Source organism: Pinus tabuliformis, chromosome J (assembly GCF_031772625.1).
Source record: "Pinus tabuliformis cultivar Carrire ecotype Pingquan chromosome J, CPIR1, whole genome shotgun sequence".
In the NCBI taxonomy this organism is placed as follows: Eukaryota; Viridiplantae; Streptophyta; class Pinopsida; order Pinales; family Pinaceae; genus Pinus; species Pinus tabuliformis.
The window spans coordinates 1,050,196,072-1,050,216,247 of record NC_142295.1 but is presented as its reverse complement, the minus strand read 5'-3'; the positions used below and the strand labels follow the sequence as shown (position 1 = coordinate 1,050,216,247).

At 35.2% G+C, this 20,176-nt stretch overlaps 1 protein-coding gene and 1 non-coding gene across 2 annotated transcripts in view; both read right to left on the bottom strand.

Moving 5' to 3' along the window:
* Nucleotides 1–5,583: 5,583 nt before the first annotated feature.
* The window catches only part of LOC149230525 (origin of replication complex subunit 1B-like), a 37,273-nt gene continuing 22,680 nt past the window's right edge, over nt 5,584–20,176 (bottom strand). Inside the window, 14 exon segments of the mRNA XM_089379007.1 lie at nt 5,584–5,857; nt 6,744–6,827; nt 7,014–7,090; nt 7,204–7,291; nt 7,427–7,511; nt 7,675–7,807; nt 7,974–8,152; nt 8,256–8,313; nt 8,517–8,678; nt 8,772–8,894; nt 9,099–9,201; nt 9,335–9,483; nt 9,563–9,688; nt 9,793–9,969. Coding sequence (XP_089235133.1) covers nt 5,794–5,857; nt 6,744–6,827; nt 7,014–7,090; nt 7,204–7,291; nt 7,427–7,511; nt 7,675–7,807; nt 7,974–8,152; nt 8,256–8,313; nt 8,517–8,678; nt 8,772–8,894; nt 9,099–9,201; nt 9,335–9,483; nt 9,563–9,688; nt 9,793–9,969 — 1,608 coding nt within the window. The 3' untranslated portion in view covers nt 5,584–5,793.
* Nucleotides 9,835–9,913, bottom strand: LOC149230526 (small nucleolar RNA snoR28). Its single transcript, XR_016248565.1, has one exon. It is a non-coding gene; the product is annotated as a small nucleolar RNA snoR28 (small nucleolar RNA).

Sequence of the window (20,176 nt, the reverse complement as noted above, 5' to 3'; positions counted from 1 at the left end):
TATTGGTCGTTGAAGGGTTGAGTAAGTTGATTCTCACAACAAAACGCAAAGGAGACGTAAAAGGGGACAACGTAGCGACAAATCTTTTTGTGACTCACCTTTTGTTTGTAGACAATATTCTCCTTTTCGGCGATGGGTCCAAAAGGGACCTTCAACAGATGAAAGAATCACTCAACCTGTTTCTTAAAGATACAGGTATGTGTATAAACGAGCAAAAGTATTCTTTAGTACATGAAGGTTTCTCTCAGCCAGAAATCAACAGGTCTCAAACTTACCTTCCATTTGAAGCAAAATCAATGAAGGATAGTCTCAAATACTTGGGATTCCATCTCAAACGGAATTCCTATAAAAAAACAAGACTGAATGTGGTTGTTGGCCAAGATTGAAAAAAGAATAAAAACTGGAGTTTCAAATGGCTCTCAAGGGTTGGAAGGCTGGTACTGATAAAATCAATTCTAATTGCAATACCTATGTACTTGATAGCCCTCACTTGGATACCCAAAGGAACTCTCTCTCAAATAAGAAAATTGTGCGGACAATTTTTATGGGCTAGAGCAAAGGATGACGGTGTACTCCCTTGGGTGGCATGGGAAAAGATAGCCCTCCCAAAGGCTTAGGGAGGATGGGGTATAAAGGCTCTTCCTATTTTTGCAACATCTCTTGCAGCAAAATATGGATGGTGCATACTTTTGTCAGATAATCTATGGACTACTATAGTCAAAAGGAAGTACATTGATTGTCTCTCTATTGAGGATTGGGTGCGAAGGCAAGATAAGAAAACTCCAAATGCGTCTATAATTTGGAAAGCTATAGTGGAATCTTTCAGGGTTATTGAAGATGGTCTAGTGTGGCATATAGGGAATGGGGAAAAGTCAGAATTGGCATTGACCCTTGGGTAGGATGCAATGAAGGCTATGACCTACCAGGGAATTAACATCAGCTCTAAATGATCAAGGAATATTTTTCTTAAATCAAGTTGTAGACGTTGAGACTCCTCAATATGGCATCAAGGTTGGAAAACAACTGAACAACTTCATTTAGATCCTAATTTGGATGCTGCCTGGCAGGATTATATCAAAGAATTACAAAGAACTCGTGTCAGGATAAGGGATCGATCAGACGAACTCAGATGGGTCCATGCGCCAATTGGTTTTTATACTCCTAAATTTGGTTACATCTATCAAATGGATAAGAGAGTCCAGGGCATACAGGCATGGTGGTGGAAATCGCTCTAAAAAGTGGAATGCCCTGCAAAGCCAAGGCAATTCCTCTGGTGTTTCCTCAGAAATAAAATGTCGACACGGGACACTCTTTAGAAAAGAAATAAACACGGTCCAAGCTGGTGTGTGTTGTGCCAAAATGCAAAAGAGATAGTAAAACATCTTTTTTTAAGTTGCCCATTCACCTTAAAAGTATGGGAAGCATATTTGAGGCTCCTGGAACTCTACTTGAACTAGAGAGGATTAAACATTGAGAAAGTTTGGAAAAATTGGTGGAATGTTGTGCAAGATGAGAAATTAAGAAATGTACCACCAATAACCCTCTGGGGTATATGGCTGGCAAGAAACAAAGGCATTTTTCGTGACATTTCTTCAGCTCCCTCCCTCATAGCTATTGAAATTGCTACAATTTTCTCTTTACTTCCAATATCTTTGTCGACTTCAGCTCCACAAATCATCAAAGGAACAAATTAATCCACAAATCCCATGGGCATATTTTGATGGAGCCTCTGACGCTAAGAATAGATGTGGGGTTGGTCTGGTTATTTACATCAATAGCCACGGAAATCTAAAATCATAAGCAGGCCTTAGGACTGGAACAAACAATTATGCAAAGCTCTTCTCATTGAAATTATTATTATGTTAGGCTCGAAAACTTGGTTTAGATTCAGTGCAAGTTTGTGGAAATTCTTTAAATGTTATTAATTGGTTTAATGTAGTACAAAGATGTCAAAATCATACTTTGATCCCACTCGTTGAAAAAATTTTGACTATAAAACAGGGTTTTGATTTCCATTTTGTTTGCCAAATATATAGGAAATTGAACACAGAGGCAGATCTCTTATCTAAGGAGGGATTTCAACATGTTTTAGGCAGATGGCATATTTGAGAGACAATAGACGAGAGGACTCGAGTTTCAAATCATCCTCCATTCATCATCTGACAATTTTTTGACTCTATACAGGAAGTAGTTTTTTCCAAATTTCTTTGATGCAATTTTATCAACTCTTTATGGTTTTTTATTATTCCCTGTTGACATTATGATACAGTTTAATTATGTGTCCAAATTTTATATTTATCAATTTTTTGTGATACATTGATTTATAATTTTTCTTGATTTTGACTATATGAGGTTTGTTTTCTCTTGTTCATGAAGAGGCTCGGGTCGATATTTTCTTTTTTGGTGCTCGCAACACCTTATGGTTTTGTCATAAATTATTCATGTTTTATCTCTATCTTCTGAGGACACAAAGAAACAACAATGCTTTTGCATCTACATATGTAACTTTTTATTGTCTTAATAAAAAGTTCAATTTTTCTCCAAGAAAAAAATATATATATAACGTGCCATCATACTGAGATCACCGAGCCATGTATTGTGATGCCACTGGATAAGCACAGGTGTGGGTTATTTATGCAAGCTTCAATTAATATACAAACCACAAATTATAATGAGCTATTGTGCAAAAGAGAATAGTTTGCTTTTTTTGTCACAAAGATCATTATATATGCCTAGAATTCTGATTCAGTCTCCAACAAGGAAGCCATATAAATTTGGTAACCTTCAAATATGTATTAGTCCACGAATTTTTTCCAACAAACGTGATCTTCAGCATCCTACTTCAAACCTTACTCCGATACCATATTGAGAAATCGAGAGGCTTGTAGTTTAAATTAGATTTCTCTTTCTTTGATAATTTTTTTATGAAATTTGTTAGCTTCTTATTAATTTAATCATGTTCTTTATCAAACAATTATCAAATGTAAAAAAATGAAAATCACAATACACAAGAAACACAAAATATAGGCTCCAAGTCAAGGCAAAACCCCTCCAAGGGGAAAACTCAAAAAGAAAAAAAAAAAAAAAAACTTACAGAATCAAATCAAAGTGAGATATCCAAGACCCATGACCAACCTTCTAGATGCCAAGCCAAACGCTCCTTTTGCACAACAAATCCATCAACAATGAGAGAACAGCAGCAAATCTTCAACAAGAGATAAGTTAGAACTTTCACAAATCCTTCATCCATTTCAAACTTCGGCCCTCTTGCGAAATTTCAAAACCAATCCAACAAATTGTGTGTGTCCAAATGAGCTCCTACTTCCCCCTATTTATACTGTCCTGAGGGGTTCGAATATACATGACCTTTGGGGCAAGGGCAACTTGACAAGTAGTCCGACTTAGTATCTAGAGGGGTTTTTGACCCAAATTACATATTTAAAAATTCTATTTTTTTTCTTTACAATATGTCCAAATAACGCTAACTCTTTAACTCAACAAATCCTAGAAGCATGAAGAACATGTTTATCTAATAAAATTATTATTATTATTATTATTATTTTTCTTCTTTTCTTTTTTTTACATAAAATATACAATGATATAATACAAAGATCATTACGAAGACCGAACCTAGTTAGATTTTCCAACACTTCCAACTTCAAAATCTCTCCTTTGACCCATCCTATGGATTGTTATTGTACTCATTTGTCATGGCTATGGTCTCAAGAGTTCTTTCTTATGCCACTTCCTAGATCCTACAACTTCCCATAAAACCCCGAAGAAAGCAACTCTAATACCAATATGATATGTAAAATGTCGTGGGTATTCCATTGGAAGAACACAACATAATAGACTATATTCTACAATTTATTATGCAATGTTTTACTTTAGATTTCAAATTTAAAATCACTAGCCAAGTGCACAAGATGCTAAAATAAACTGAAGAAAAAACAAAAGGAGCTAGCACATAACACACCATCAACAAAGTGAACACACGATGTGCCTTCAAAAAACCTAATACGAGAAAAACCTAGCTAGAAGACAAGGCATATGGTTTGCAATTTTTTTATTTATGAAATGCAACAACAAAGAAAGCGCACTATGGAGTTTCCATGTGCATTGTGCCCTAAATGACTACTACAAGATCTTTTATTTCCTTTATCATGTTTCAATATCTCATTCTTAAATGCTTTGTTCAACTATGGAACAATAAAGAAATATGGAACCCCTTCCTTTCCTAATGGCTCAATATTTGACATTGTATGATAGCCATCTAAGGTTTGGGTTAGGGTCTTTGCATGTCACAACTCACGATTAGGGTTGTGATTTTGAACCTTCTAAAATCTTTTGGAAGTTCACATGTGAGTAACGTGAAATAACATGACATCCACTTGATATCATGGTGGCCAACAAGATAGGTCAACATGTGAGAGCATAATTCCGTAATATGAACTCCAATTAACTGGAAAGCTCTCATGGCATCCACTTGATATCATGGTGGCCAACAAGATAGGTCAGCATGTGAGAACATAATTCCCTAATATGAACTCCAATTAACTGGAAAGCTCTCAATGCATATAATAATGTCAAGAGGATGGCTACTTTATTCACAAACTTTTGACACCAAAAGTAGGCATTTGAGGCCCCAAACAAGCCCTAAATTTTCCAAACCCTAAAGTAACAAAGCAGAATCTACCACTAACAGGGCTCTAAAAACCAATAGATCCAATTTTTCCACCTAGAGTACCAAAATTGATGACAAATTATGTTACAAATCCATTGCAGATCAACTAATTCCATTAAGAGAGCTCCCATCAAACATCAAAATATTCCTAGAATCCTTTATTCATCTCTTAAATCTTAATGAGTTTGAAGTAGTATCTCTACCAAATTTTCATCTTAATATTGCAAGAGTACAATATGATGGGCAAATTGATGGACAAAGGCAACAACAAGCAACCTCTACAACACCATTACAAGCATCCACAAGGAATAGCATTTAATCTAACTTTCTTTATTTAACGATTATCAATTTATCTTTGTGGTAGATACTCTTAAATCTTTTATAACAGAATGTTCAGAATCATTGTTTTTGTAAGTTATCACTAATTTTGTAAAACCTTTTGTTGCTAATGAAATTTCAACTCTATAGCATACAAAGGGTGCTAAAATATTTTATGAGAACTTTCAAAAAGGATAAATAAAGGTGCAGCAATGACAATATTCTTGTATAACAAAGTGTTCCAGCTCACTCTTTTTGTAAGTTAACACTAATTTTGTAAAACCTTTTGTTGCTAATGAAATTTCAACTCCATAGCATACAAAGGGTGCTAAAATATTTTATGAGAACTTTCAAAAAGGATAAATAAAGGTGCAGCAATGACAATATTCTTGTATAACAAAGTGTTCCAGCTCACTCTTTTTGTAAGTTAACACTAATTTTGTAAAACCTTTTCTTGCTAATGAAATACCAACTCCATGGCATACAAAGGGGGCTAAGAAATTTTATGATAACTTTCAACAAAGGCAAATAAAGGTGCAGCATAATATTAAAAAACTCAAACTCAAGTAAGCCGGCCGAAGTATGGTCTAAGAAATGCATGTTTTCTTCATGTTTATTAAAACCGATCTCAAACCATTTAAGTTATTATTTAAACAAAATAAAAATTAAATAATGAGTCGAAATTTTGTAAGAAATGATAATAAAAAAAGTACAACCTTTGAATGCCCTCGCACAATAGCACAAGCATCAGAATTAAACTAGTAAAGTCCGGAATATGAAACTGAATTTTTTCACAAATACTTTGACACCCATGGAAGGTCCTTGTCCTCCTTCAAGGCAAAAGATACATCGTCACTGTTACCAAAAGACATGACAAAAAAAGAAAAGTTCAATTACTTTCCATCCATCCAGTAGAGTCCAATTTCAAATGAATTCAAACCCATAGTTGTATGCTTAAATTTAAATTTTACAATTCCCTCCCAGTCCTAAATAAGGCACCTTAATTTCATATCATCTTTACAAATTTCCTAAACACCACAATATTCATCCACTTGTATAACATTCCAACTCAATTGAGCCAATGTAGCAACATGGAATCAATACACCCACAACAATCTGAAATCAAACACCAAAGTAAGCTAGGCAGTTATGTTAATTTGATGGAAAGTATGGCCATATTCATATGATGGTAATTGTTTCTCCCTATTTAGTTTAGGAAATCTCCATGTGTATTAAAAAATATGGAATAACATTGTCCATTAATTAAATGGCCTCTCTTATCTATAGAAACTAATTGGAGACTTAGTTGCATGCAGGCTTATATTTGCATTCATAATGATTCTTCATGAGTGGACATATAGATGTTGCAAGAAAAACTATGGAATCCTATGCGGCTGATTACTTACAATATTCATCTTCTTTTGCGTTGTTTACATATATGTCTTTCTTTGCAAACAATATGTCTTTAACATGCATTTACTTCAATCCTAAATTGTTGAAAACTATAATAAATTGGATATTCTTTTGAGATTTTTATAGAACAATTGTTGCTTGCGCTTACTTATACCTATAATATTTCCATTAGTACTTCTAGACACTTAAGGTATGAGGTGTGAATTGCAAGATGAGATTCACCATACCCATCCAGTGAAATGCAAATAAATGAAATTTATTGAACACGTGACATTTACAACAATCACTAGTTCTAAACATTGTGTAAGAGAAGGAAAGCATTGATTACCTTGGAAAGTTGAGTTGTAAATTTTGCAAACGATGCCGAAAGCCTGGTTCACAAAGAAGTATCCGACATGCACCAAGCCTACAACTACTAAGTCAAGGTGAAAATTTTCGATATAAATTGTGATGTCCAACATAGTGGAAAGATGTGCAGATTACATCTAATGTCATGCAAAATGAGTATTATTTGTTAACAACCTTCTAAATATTTAGTTATATTTATATAGCCAGTATGATGTTGAAAAAGATGAACAAAACAACAAGATCAACTAACCCAACAGAAAAAATTGTGTCCCAATCATGGCACTGCTCTCCATTGTTTCTGCAAAGGAAAGAAATGGATATTGCAAGCTGCAAAAATACAAAATATCCATGTTGTAGTTAAGGTTTTAGTTTCTAAACTAGACAAGGGGAAACAATATTGTGCCAAAATAATCTGGTCATTGGTAGATCATAAAAGCAACCTTTTCAAAAGTCGTTTCTGACATTCTTGTTTTGTATTGTTCATACACCATTGCTACCAAAAAAAATTTGGCTAGTCTTGAGCATCTCCTCATCATATGGGTAGCAGTATCAACCAAGCATTAACATTGATTTCATGCTTATAAATAAGAAAATGCATTTGGAAAAGTTGACATGTTTACAACACATTTAATTATTATACAAAATTTATTAACAAAAGCTAACCAGTATACTTGAATATGAGGAGCTTGGAACATTTCATGTATTGCAGCTTCAACATCTGCCATACCTACCAAAATTTTAACTGTACCTGAGGCATTATAATGATCCATGTTAATCATAACCTAAGATTGTTTGCCATAAAAAAAATTAATAAGATGTAGGCATAACATGCTTTATTGTGTTTCTTAAGTAAAGTGAGTTGTGTTAATGAAATAAGGTAAGCAAATAAAGGCTTAATATTTATTGTTAGCCACTAATTTTAGCATTAGATTCATTCGTGGCATTATCAAGAGAGGTGGATTGTTTTAGTCTGAACTCTACAAGTTTTGTAGCACGTCTACATTGCTCCAATGCTCGACGAGTATCCCCAGACACTGCTACAACCTATAATACATTATTTCCACCATTTTGGTTTATTAAGACAACAATTATGACACCTTTGCAATAAAATGCCATGCATTTTTCACTTTCTGGCCTCTATAGTAGATAAATTAATGTGACATTGCAAAAAACTGGCAAAGCTCTTGAAACTTTTTCATAATCCACATACCTTCCATGATGCAAACTCAATAGTTTGTTTTTCAAATGCATCAATTCCATTAAGATGACTGGAAATTATTTCTTGTAGCTGCTAATGAGAAAAAGGGCCAAAGCACAACCTTTGCATTCCCATGCGACTTTCTATACATGGAAGCAACTTCTCTAGTAGATCCATTGTATTTGATATACCTGTTAAATCCAAATGTAAGATGTGTGAGCAATCTAAACATCAGATAATCACTTGGCTTCATTTCTTCTTAGGAATAAAGATCATATATGGATAGTTGTTTACCTATAACTACCAACCATGACCAAGCTCTGGTGGGCCAATCAAATATGTTGTATAGAACCTACAGGCCAATATACAAGACATTAAAAGGTCGTTATCCCATCCCCAATCTCCAGTGTATAGCAAGCAGTTCATAATCTCAGATGGATATGTGAGTGTCCGTGGTCTGCATCTTCAAAAGGTTTCTTCCTATTTTTGAATTTCCTAATCTGATTTGCATCTATATCTACAGAAACATATGAAGGGAAAATATAGAAGTATTACTGATTGATTTCGAGTGACAAGGAGGTCAAATTCATCTACAAGAAGAACACACGGTTGATTATTATCTTTTCTTGTGTGTTTTGATTATGAAAAGCATTGATTTAACAAATGAAGAGCTTTTTTCCAGCCTACCCGATGTCTAGTCAATGCCTTATAAAGGACCTAGAAAAGAAGAGCACTAAGAAAATGAGAGAATGTAGATATATCTAACCTTATTTTGGTATTAAATATTTATATAGACACAAAAAACATTACCTTGTAGAGATTCTCTGGTTGGGCAAGTTTCAACCCATTGATCTCCACAAATCGATAGGGCTGAACAATTCCAACATCAACTTTAGCCTGGAGATTCTTCATGACTGTAAGAACAGTTGCAGTCTGAACATCATGGTCCATATCTATCAGCATGACTAGTGATATGATCTATTGCAATAAAATTAGCAAAATATGAAAGGATAGATAAACAAGAAGGAAAGCATATTTCAGAAGTGGATATTTGGAGTCTAAAACCATTCCTCATTTTCAGATTTTAAGACCTTTGAACAAATTAAACTACAATCTGTTCATAGTGGATAAACTTGCCTTGCCAGTCCCTGGCACTCCATGTATATAAAGACATATACCCAGACATTGGTTGCCTGCAGCTAGTGCTCCTGTGACAAATCAAGTTATCTCGTCTATTTCTCTGTTTGTGACAAAAGAAACAAGTTACTAATGAATAATAAAGCAAACAAATTATCTACTAGAAATGCACTTCATATTTACAGTTCAACATCATAGCTGCAATGAAAATTGATTCTTCCAGCAAGCATACATACTTGTTTCTGCAAGACAATGATCCAGGAGAGGAAGCTAGCATAAGAGTTGCCTTTGCTTTGTCAAGATCAGTCTTCCTGTGATGTCTTACATCTGGAATTTTTTTTGCACCCACTTTTTCTAGTCCAACAATATGCCCCCTGTATACATTCTGTGTTTACAGAACATCAAGAATATATCTAAAATGAAAATAATACCTATGTAGTAAAATGCTAGAGGATAGGTTGTACCACAACCTTTGCAGAAAGAGGAGCTTTCTGGCTACATGGATTCTTGGCTGTGGGTCTGCTTTTGACATGCTTCTGTTCACACAATTCATCCTCAGAATCCTCGCTGGAATCCCAGTCATTCTCACTCTGCAACAAGAGTTAAGTTCAGATCACCAAACTTTTACTTAATGATAGCAAATCAACATAGCTATGTTATCAGTTCATCAATGCAACAATAAAACAAAAATGACCATTCTAGATAGTTCAGTGAAGTTAACCTCTTTTTCAGCATCTGCATCTGCCAGGCGCTTGAAAGTGTGCCAATGAATATCATACTCATACTCACAAAAGAATACATCATCTCCCTCAGTAGCTTTCTCAAATTCTTTGGGACCCTTCACATAGCAATGTCTCAAGATGGACTCCATCTGCACATACAAGATTCAACATTTTTCCAGAAACCTGTTAAAAGAGTAAGAAGAAAAGTAATAATGGATAGAACTCACAACAAAAATAAATCCTCCAATAAGCAACTTTATAATCAAAATCAATAACTACACATGAAACAAGAGAGAGAATAGGTTGCATTCTAAACAAATGCAATTCAATAAGGTTCAATAAATAGGCATACCTTTTTCCTGAAGAGACAACAAAAGCTTTGGATATCAAACCTACAGTTTAAAGAATCAACAGGCTAAAAGTGACCCTAGTTCCATAACCACATAACTGATGAATATAGAGTTATGAGACAAGCTAAAGGCCATATTTAAGAGATTTCAATTTCTTCTGTCTATCTGTAAAAAGTTAAAAAACTAGAATTATCAAGACCTCCATTAAAAACGGCGTAGTCTAACGAGGCGGAGGAGTTGCCCGGAAAGTTATGGAAATTCCGGTCATATTTAGAGAAAATCTGGCAAGGATTTTTGTAAATCCAAGTTATAGTTGTTAAACTTCAAAATTTTAGGTGTCCTAGACGTTTTTGATGGTGCTGAATCCATTTCCACCATCAAAAACACGATTCAAACACTGCCTCTACAAGATTTTTTGAAATTTTTTTGCCCGGATTCCGGCCACTTTTGGCCGTCCGGGCAATTCCTCTGCCTCGGTAGACGACTCCATTAAAAACAGTCCCAAATGACATGTCTGTATGCAATTCAAACTAAATATCCTGTTACCACAAGGTTCAAGGACAAGGTGACAGGACAAGATTCCTGTGTTGCCGGATACCACCCTAAATATCTTGTTACCACAAGGTGATAGGACAAGGTTCCTATGTAGTCGGACACTACCCTAAATATCATGTTACCAAAGGGTTCAAGGACAAGGTGAAATGACAAGAGTCCTGTGTAGCCAGATGCTACCCCCAAATTTTGAAGGACATGTAAGATGAGGATATTGACATAAAATATTAATTGATATAGATATTAATTTTTAACAATATAAGAAATAAGATGCAAAACAATAAGATGAAATCACACATACAATAAACATAAAATTGAGTTACTATACATGTACCATAATACATGAATAATCAATTTTCTCATAGTAAATGAAAATGAAAATACAGTAGAAACATCAGACAAATCATACACAAACAGAATCATAAATTTCATTGTTTTAAGATCCGGCCGGCTCAGAACCGACTCGGCCGAGTTGGTCCGAGCCAGAAAAAAAATTTCAACTCGGCAGAAGATTCGATTCGGTCAGCCGAGTTATGACTGACCCGGCCGAGTTATAGCATGACTCGGCCGAGTCAGTCATAACTCGGCCAACTCGGCCAGATCCATAACTACTCGGCCAGGTCAGTTCATGCGGCCAGTAAACGCCAAAAACAGCATTTATATATATATATATATATATTTATATATTTTATTATTTTTACTAATGCAGGAAACAGACAAAATCTTCTGAAAAAGCCCCTGGTATAAGGAAGATACCTTGTTTCCAAATTGGATCAACAACAGAATTGGATAAATCAAAAAACTTATAGACATCAATTCAAGTATCACTCAACCCAACCAGAAAATGGAACTAGAGCCATATACATTTCACGTACCCCAGTCAGCTGGCCTGTTTATCAATTACCCCACAAACAGATTTAATATAGCAGAACACCCCCCTCTGTTGTCCCCATTAGAATTACACTTTGCTCTCAACCTGTAGAATTCTAGCATGAAGAAGTTCTTCAAGGCATTCAGAATTTACTCAGTGAATATGTGAAGAGTTGAGACCTGCAAATCTGACAAAGGAAAGACAGTAACATATGCAAGCATTTCCATTTCAATGGAATCCCCTTCAAGTGTCACTTTATTCATGAATATGGGCATGACACAACTGAAGAGAATCTGCATGAGTGAAAGCAACTCCAGCAGAGACATAAAAAGACCTTCAACAAGAAAAATCAGAAAGGAAAGAGAGAATCAAGAGAAAAGGGGTAACAATACAGTAAAAAGAAAAACCATGCCAAAATAGTAACAGAAAATAAAATTCAGTTATTAAACTCAAGGATGGTGAAATGAAGGTAGAACTTCAAATGCTAAATAAGACTACAAAAACAAATACCAATTGGGAAGATCAATTACAAGGAAAGGACCTGAAGCAATACAAGGAAAACAAGGAGAATCAAAGATTATGAGTAATGGGGTGAAAGAAACCTCATATAACACCAACAATGGGAATATGCTGCAAGAGCAAATTCACAGAATGGTGGACAAATTAGAAGCCAATTGGATGGTTACATGAAAGCACATCCCTAGTGAACAAAAAAGATACAAATTAAGGTAAAGAAACAAAAAATAGATCAAATAACTAGGACCGTACAGATGCCTTGTTACCAAATACATCACATGGGATCTTTGCAATGTAGTATCACTCTTATAGCAGCTTACAGAAAAGGCCTCCTTGGTTATGTGTTTTTTGTTTTGAATCTTTGATCATGTATGTATTGCCATTGGACAGTGCACTGGGTGCCATTTTGATATAATGGATATATTCATGAGCCTACTTTGATCATATGTTGTCTTCCATCTATATTATAATGCTGTGTGTTTGGAAACATGAATGAAAATCTTTAAAATTATGTTTTTTTATTAAAAAAAAAAAAATTAATGTATTTTTTACAACGACCGAGTCATTGAAATCGAGCCCGCCGAGTCGATACCGAGTCGGAGTCAACCCTCGGCCGAGTCGGAGTTTTAAAACATTCATCCTCCACACAGCAATGTCAAATTTAAGTTTATTGTGTTGATACATTATAGTACATAATTTATCAAACCATGGATTGTTACAAGGCGAGATTGGGAACAAAAGCTCTATGCTGTAGAGGATATAGATTATCAAGAAATATTTCCCTTGATTGTTTATACATCATCTATTAGAGGGCTTTTGACAATTATAATGATGTTGGACTTGCATATTCGTCAACTAGATGTGAAGACCACATTTCTAAATGGCAAGTTGAAAGAGGAAGTGGACATGCAACAACCTATTGTTATGTCAAAATGAGTGAGGAAAGGATAGTTTGCAAGCTACTACAGGTGTTGTATGAATTTAAACAATCTTCCAAAGCACAGTACCAGCACCTTGACATTTTCTTGATCAAGAAGAGCTTCAAGCATTTAGAAGCATCAAATGTACGCATCAAATAGGTTGTTAAGTTAATTCTGATTTTGGCCTTTTGCATGGATGATGCAATTGTTGTGTAAAGGCTTGTTGTTAATAAAGACGTTTAAGGAAAGGTTGAGTAATAAATTTGAGATGATAGACTATGGTTAAATCCATTATTGTTTGGGTTTGCAGGAGCATAGGGATAGACTGAAAAGGTTGATTCATTTGAACTAGAGTAGGTATATCTATAACAAGATTGCTAGGTTTGATAGGAACATAGATAATCATGGTGTCACTACAATGGAGATGCCCCCCTCCTAAAAATAGGATAACCATATAGAATATTCCAAAGTGCAATGGATAGTTTAATGTATGCTATGCTATGTACCAAACCACGCATTACACATTTTGTTTGACAAATGAATCAATTTTCATGCTAAGTGAAGGGGATTTTCATATATCTTAAGGGTAGGATAGTTCTTGACATCACATTCAATGGGAGTGCCCAAGATGCACTAAATTTAATGGGTTATTATGATGCATATCAAGTTAGTAATGTTGTCCACAGGGTCTTGGATAGATGGTGATCGGGTCCTCTATTAAGGCACTCCTTGATGTGAAGTCACCGGTTCAATTCCCCACCCCAATCGGGGCGATATATCGGACATGATGAAGATGTAGTCCTACCAAGCTTACAAAAAAAAGTCGGTGATGTTAACCCAAAAAATCAGTCAAGGTATTGTCTGATGCTTCCATGTTCGCTAGCAACATGAGAAAGCAAGAGACAACTAACAATTTCTGTCTAATATTGATGCAAAATATGTTTCAACTTGCTTTGCAACAAAAGAGTTGGTCTAGCTAAATAGATTGTCAAAACACCTTGGCATGTAGCAAAAACATATCCCAATCTTACAATGTGAAAGTCAAAGTTGTTTGGAGATGATTAAAACTCCCAAGTTCCATATTCAAACTAACGAGGTTCAATATCACTATGAAAGATCAAGCTAACAAGAAGGTGCTCCAAATGGAATATTGCAAGACTAATCACACCACTATAAGTGCTCATAGAAAAGCATTCCCTAAAGATAAATTTAATTTTTTCCAAGAGTGACTTTGGTATGAATGTCAATTGAGACTTGTGAAAACTTTGGAATAATTAGGAGTATTGAAAATAGCATGTTTAATCTTCATAATTTACTGAGTTTCATGTTAGGGCTATTTAACTTTTTTGCACAAGTGTATGTGAAATTTCCACGAATGTAGTAACTAGATATTTATCTCCTAACCTATGCAGTTTTATTTGTTTTCATAAATATTACGACAAATAACGATAAATTCACTATTGCAATTATTCACAAAATTCAATACTAGAACTAAGAAATAATGCACATACATAAAATTGGACACCAATATTTTTGGACAAACTTCCCTGGAAAAACCCCAAAGGAAAAAATAGTGCAACAAATGAGGGTTTTATTATTATTCTTCAACAAAATAGAGAATACATTTGCTTGCCTATTCATTGGCAAAGCTTCCACCAAATTTATCTCCATTGGCAAAATAAAATAACTAGGAAATCCCTTTTCCCTCTAGCAGATCAACTCAACCTCCTCTTAGCCACTCACACTCATGCCTGCAACTCGCACTGACTAACTGGATTGCGTAGCACTACTCTAAGAAATTTGATCTTGCTCCTAGAAACCCTTTATTACAGTCACTCTACCTCCTGCTACTCACTGAAGCTACTTGCTCTTCCTCCAAATCACCTTCCAACACTGGAACATGATTTGTATATTCAAATCCAGAAATCATATCTTTCAGTTTTGTTTGAACCACCTATAATAAAATTTCATTTCTAACAATTCCAATGACTTTCCAACAATAGTAAATCACATCTCAATTTGTGAAGTGACTTTCCAAAAATAGTAATTCACATCTCAATTTGGAAGTGACTTTCCAAAAATAGAAAGTCATGTATAAATGATCAAGGATGATCTCAACATATGGGGTCCACTTTAAAATCAAATCAATCATGATTACACAAGTCAAGAATTAATATTTTTATCCTTACTAGTATTATTATTATTATTATTATTATACTATTATTTATAAAATAGTCTAAAGTCATTCACCTTTAATTGATTAATAAAAACGTATTCTATCATGAAATGAGTAAATTAAATTGAGAATCTCTTACTTGGCAAATTGAACCTCTCTTTTGGAATAGTAACTCCACACTTAAGAGAATGTAACTCTCCCTCACTAATTCAATGTATAGCAAAAGTGTAACTCCTCCCCATTAAATGCACTTGTAACTCTCTCATTCAATTTGATTTGTAACTCTCACCAAATATTCTTTCATGTTTAAGTGTAATTCTCTCTCTCCTTAATTCAAATTGTAACTCCTCAAGACATGTGTACCTCTCTCTCTATTCTTGTGATAAGTTACACTTCTTCTCAAGTAACTCCTCCCTCATGGAACTTGATTCTCCTATTATTGGCTCAAGGCATGTATGCATTTTGTAACTCCTCTCATTTTTCATCTATTTAAGCAAGAGCAAGTGACAGTTGATGTAAAATGTTCATTGTGAAGAAGGAGAGTTGGTGTTGAGTGTGTGCAAGAGAAGAGTGAGAGCAAGTGAAGAGTAAGAGCAAGGGAAGAGTTGGAGCAAGTGTGAAGGACAAGATCTAATCAAGAGAAGAACGAGATTCATTTGTAACTCATCTCCTTTCTCATTTATTTAAGCAAGGGAAGAGCTGGAGCAAGTGTGAAAGACAAGATGTGTGAAAGACAAGATCTGATCAAGAGGAGGAGATCTTAAAGCAAAGAGCAAGAGCACTTCAACTGCAAGTTGATCAGACATTGATGACTTTATTCATTCTCATTCTCTCTCTCTCTATACTTTGTTGAATAATTGAAGAAATCTAATAGAAGAATAATCATTTGGGTTTTCTCCTTGTGGGTTTTGCCCTAGTCATTGGACCTAACTCTCAGTGTCTCATATTTGTGCTTGGTTGTCTTCATATGATCCTTAAGTTTATGTTCTATATACAATAACTTATCTAAAAAGTTGTGAAGAAATTTGCATTTTAAGTAATTGTAACAACATAGAACATTCAATTTTCTGCAAAGTACATTAAGCTTTCTACCAAGTACAGTTTCATTCAATTTTTGCAAATACATTCAGTTTTCTGCATAGAACTTTTAAGTTCTTGAAAGAACTTTTTAAATTTCTGCATAGAACTTTCAAATTTTAACATGGTATCAAAGCCTTGGTGAAGACAAGTCCAAAGAGACCAGAGATCACTTGAAGAGACCCCACTCGTTGCCAAGTTTTTTTTATCAAGATGGCTTCATCCTACATCAAGGTAAAAAAGTTGAATGATGCTTCAAACTTTGGTCCATGGAAAGCAAAGCTAGATATCGCTCTTGAAGAACACGGAGTTGTGTTGAAGTTTTTAAGTTTACTTAGTTTAGAAACCCTTCATGCACTTTTTCTTATTTACTCCTACCTACTTGTTATTTTTCTTTAACAAGTCATTTACAAAGTAAATACTGAAAATAAACACCAGTGCATGCTCAACATATTACAGATCAGCAACTAAAAGAAACAAGAACAAACACACCACATGACACCATTATTTTTGGACCAACGTCCCTGAAAAAACCTAATGCGAAAAAATCGGTGCAGCTATCTAAGGGTTTTCTTATTAAGCAATATCAGAGTACAATATGGGTGCCGAAACTAGCCTACCCAAAAGAGAATTTCCTTAGCAACTATAATTCACAGTTTGAGAGAAATCTCCTAGCTGAAACCCCGGAAAAATCCTTCCAGCAGCTCCTCAGCACAAAACTGCTCTGCAACCCCAGCGTCTGCCCAATCTGGACTGTGTCAGCCCCTCTCTGTCTCATGCTGGCCCTACGTCAACCCCAAGAGGTCCTGCGTCAACTTTCTGGGCCTCTACGTCAGACACACCGACCTCTTTGGTGCTCTGCGCAACACTTGGCTGCCTCTGCATGGCCCTGTGTGAGCCCTTGCTGGCTCTACGTCACTCTCCTTGGCTGTTGCGCTGCTCTCCCGACACAATCTCTGCCTTCTCTGTTTCTCTGTACTCAATGCCCCTCAGCTGCTCTCCCGACACAATCTGCCTTCTCTGTTTCTCTGTACTCAATGCCCCTCAACTGCTCTCCCGATCACTGATTCTATCTCTCTTGGCAAACCCTGCTCTAGATAATAGAATCATTGATCACTCTGGTGTGCTCTCCAAGTGACCCTCAAGCCTCCTCTTATACTTTTCTTGTTGACATCTCAATGGCCGAGATTAAGTCCCTAATCAACGGCTAAGATTAGGTCTGGCTTGATCCATGTCTTTTGGACCATTCTAACACAAATTCATATTAATACTCATTAATATTTTATTTTCCCTAAGTTTAGACTTAGGAACTCCATTAAAAATATTAATTATTTTAATATCTCTTGATTTGTTTAGAATCTGCCCAAACCCTTTCTAGGTATTGGAGATCTTATGTGCCCCAACCTCTCCACCAAATTTCGTGGCTAGAGCACATCCGATGCTACCCCAAATCAACATTTTGGAGTATGTTGAAAGCATAATAGTTGATCCATCAGAAAATTCAAGCGTTGTCAAATCCAAACATAAAAAAGGTGAAATCAAAGCTAGAAAAATTATCCTTGATTCTCTTAGTGATCATCTCATTACCTATGTTTCTAGTTTGAAGAAAGCTAAACAAATGTGAAGTTGTACCAAACAAAGAAATGATGTTGATTGCACTTGGAGGCCTTTCTCCTATTTGGGAAACTTTTATCACCACCATTGGCAACATCAACACTATTCCCACATTTGATGAGCTCCTGAGAAAGTGTATCCAAGAGGAGCCCAGAATAATCTTCAAAAAGAGAATTTCACATCATGAAAAAGGAAAGCCTACTGCTTTTACAGCCTATGACAAGAGAAAGGTAATAAAAAGAAATCTGCTTTCAAATCAAATAAAGAGAATATAGACATCTCAAAAGTTAGACTTTTAACTCTCAAAAGCATGGTCACTTAGCTCGTGATTGTAAAGAAAGAAGAAAAGTACCTAGATTCAAAAACAAATATGATTATTGAAAAGACTCTTCTGAAAATCAAAGTAAAGGGCATCTTAAGAAAACAAGAAATCCAAGATATAGAAATAATGTAGTAGAAACTCAATCAAAATATTTTTTTGTTCTGCTCTTTCCATTTCTTCTTCTGCAAATTCATTTGATAGTTGGTTAGTTGATAGTGGTGTTTCCAAACATACTGGTTACAAAGAAGCACTTTCTAATCTAGTTGAGAGGGAAACTAATTTAAATGTTATTTTTTTTATAATTCTAATCACCAAGTTAAATGTTATGGTTCAATTTTATTTCAATTAGATGATGACAAATCTATTTTTTTGCAAGAAGTTTTGTATGTACATGGTTTGAAAAAGAATCTTGTATCCATATCTTCTCTGAAAAATAAAGGAATGATAGTTGTTTTTATTAATGGAAAGGTTCGAACCTGGCCTTTGAACTCAAGTATGAGAGAAGCCTTCACTCTTGGATCAAGATGTGAAGGACTTTACAAAGTCAATGGTAAACCCATTCATGCACTGGTTCATGATACCGATCTTCAGTGTAAGTGATGGCACAAAATATTTACTCAACTACACTACAAAGCCTTACCTCATGTAAGGAAGATGGTTTATAGAATGTCTGAGATCATAATGGATCATGAAGGAGTTTGTCGAGGATGTGCAAGTGGAAAGCATATAAAGAGACCATTCCCTTCAAGCATAACAAAAACTAGTCAGGTACTTCAGCTCATACATTCCGATTTATCTGGACCTATGCTTGTTACTTCTCTTGGTGGCTACCTGTATTTCATGATTTTTGTTGATGATTTTTCTCGCAAGACATGGATATTCTTTTTGAAAAAGAAATGGGAAGCATTTGACATGTTCAGAGATTTCAAGGCTCTGATTGAAATTCAAACTGGAAAGTTGATCAAAGCTTTCAGGCCTGATAATGGGGGAGAGTTCACCTCCAATTATTTTAATGATCTTTGAAAAGACACTGAAATAAAAAAAGAAACCACTGTGCCATACAATCCACAACAAAATGGTGTGGCTAAGAGGAAGAATAGAACCATTATGGAAGCGGCCAGAGCCATGATACATGATCAAAAGCTACCAAAGTTTTTGTGGCAAGAAGTTGCAAATACCGTTGTTTATGTGCAAAACATAACTCCTCATGAGGCCTTAAACAATAAGACTCCTGAAAAGAGAAAAGGAACAAGCTGGAAGATTTAGGTAAGAAAGGTACGTTTGTTGGTTATTCTAATAATTCAAAAACTTATAGAATTTATGTACCTGGTCAAAGAACTATAAAGTTTAGCAGAGACGTAACATTTGATGAAGATGCAACTCTTAGAAAAGCAAGAGACTCTCCTCCTCCTGTCGTTGTTGAAAGACAAGTTGTTAATGAAAAAGAGGTTGCATCTGAGTCTAAACTAGAACCTTAGAATGAGCTTGTTGATAATCCAATGGGTTCCATGGATCCTCTAGATCCTCCACCACATGATCCTCCTATCAGAAAGAGACCACTATGGCCGCAAGATACCTTGCAAGATGTTGAACAAAAGAAAGTAAGAAGCCAAGTCGGTTTCAAGGGTATGTTGATGCCATGAGCAACATCATTCAAGAAGAACCATGCACCTTTGAAAAAGCTACAAAAGAACAAGTCTAGAAAGATGCCATGACTAAAGATTACGAGTCCATCATCCAAAATGATGTCTAGGAAATGGTTCCTAGACCTCAAGGTAAATTTGTTCACTTCCAAATGGTTGTTTAAGACTAAACATGGTGCAGATGGTAGTATTGAAAAATATAAGGCTATATTTGTAGCTAGAGGTTTCTCTCAAAAAGAGCGAATAGATTATGATGATATTTTTGCACCTATAGCTCAATATACTACTATTTGATCTATTGTTCACTTCCAAATG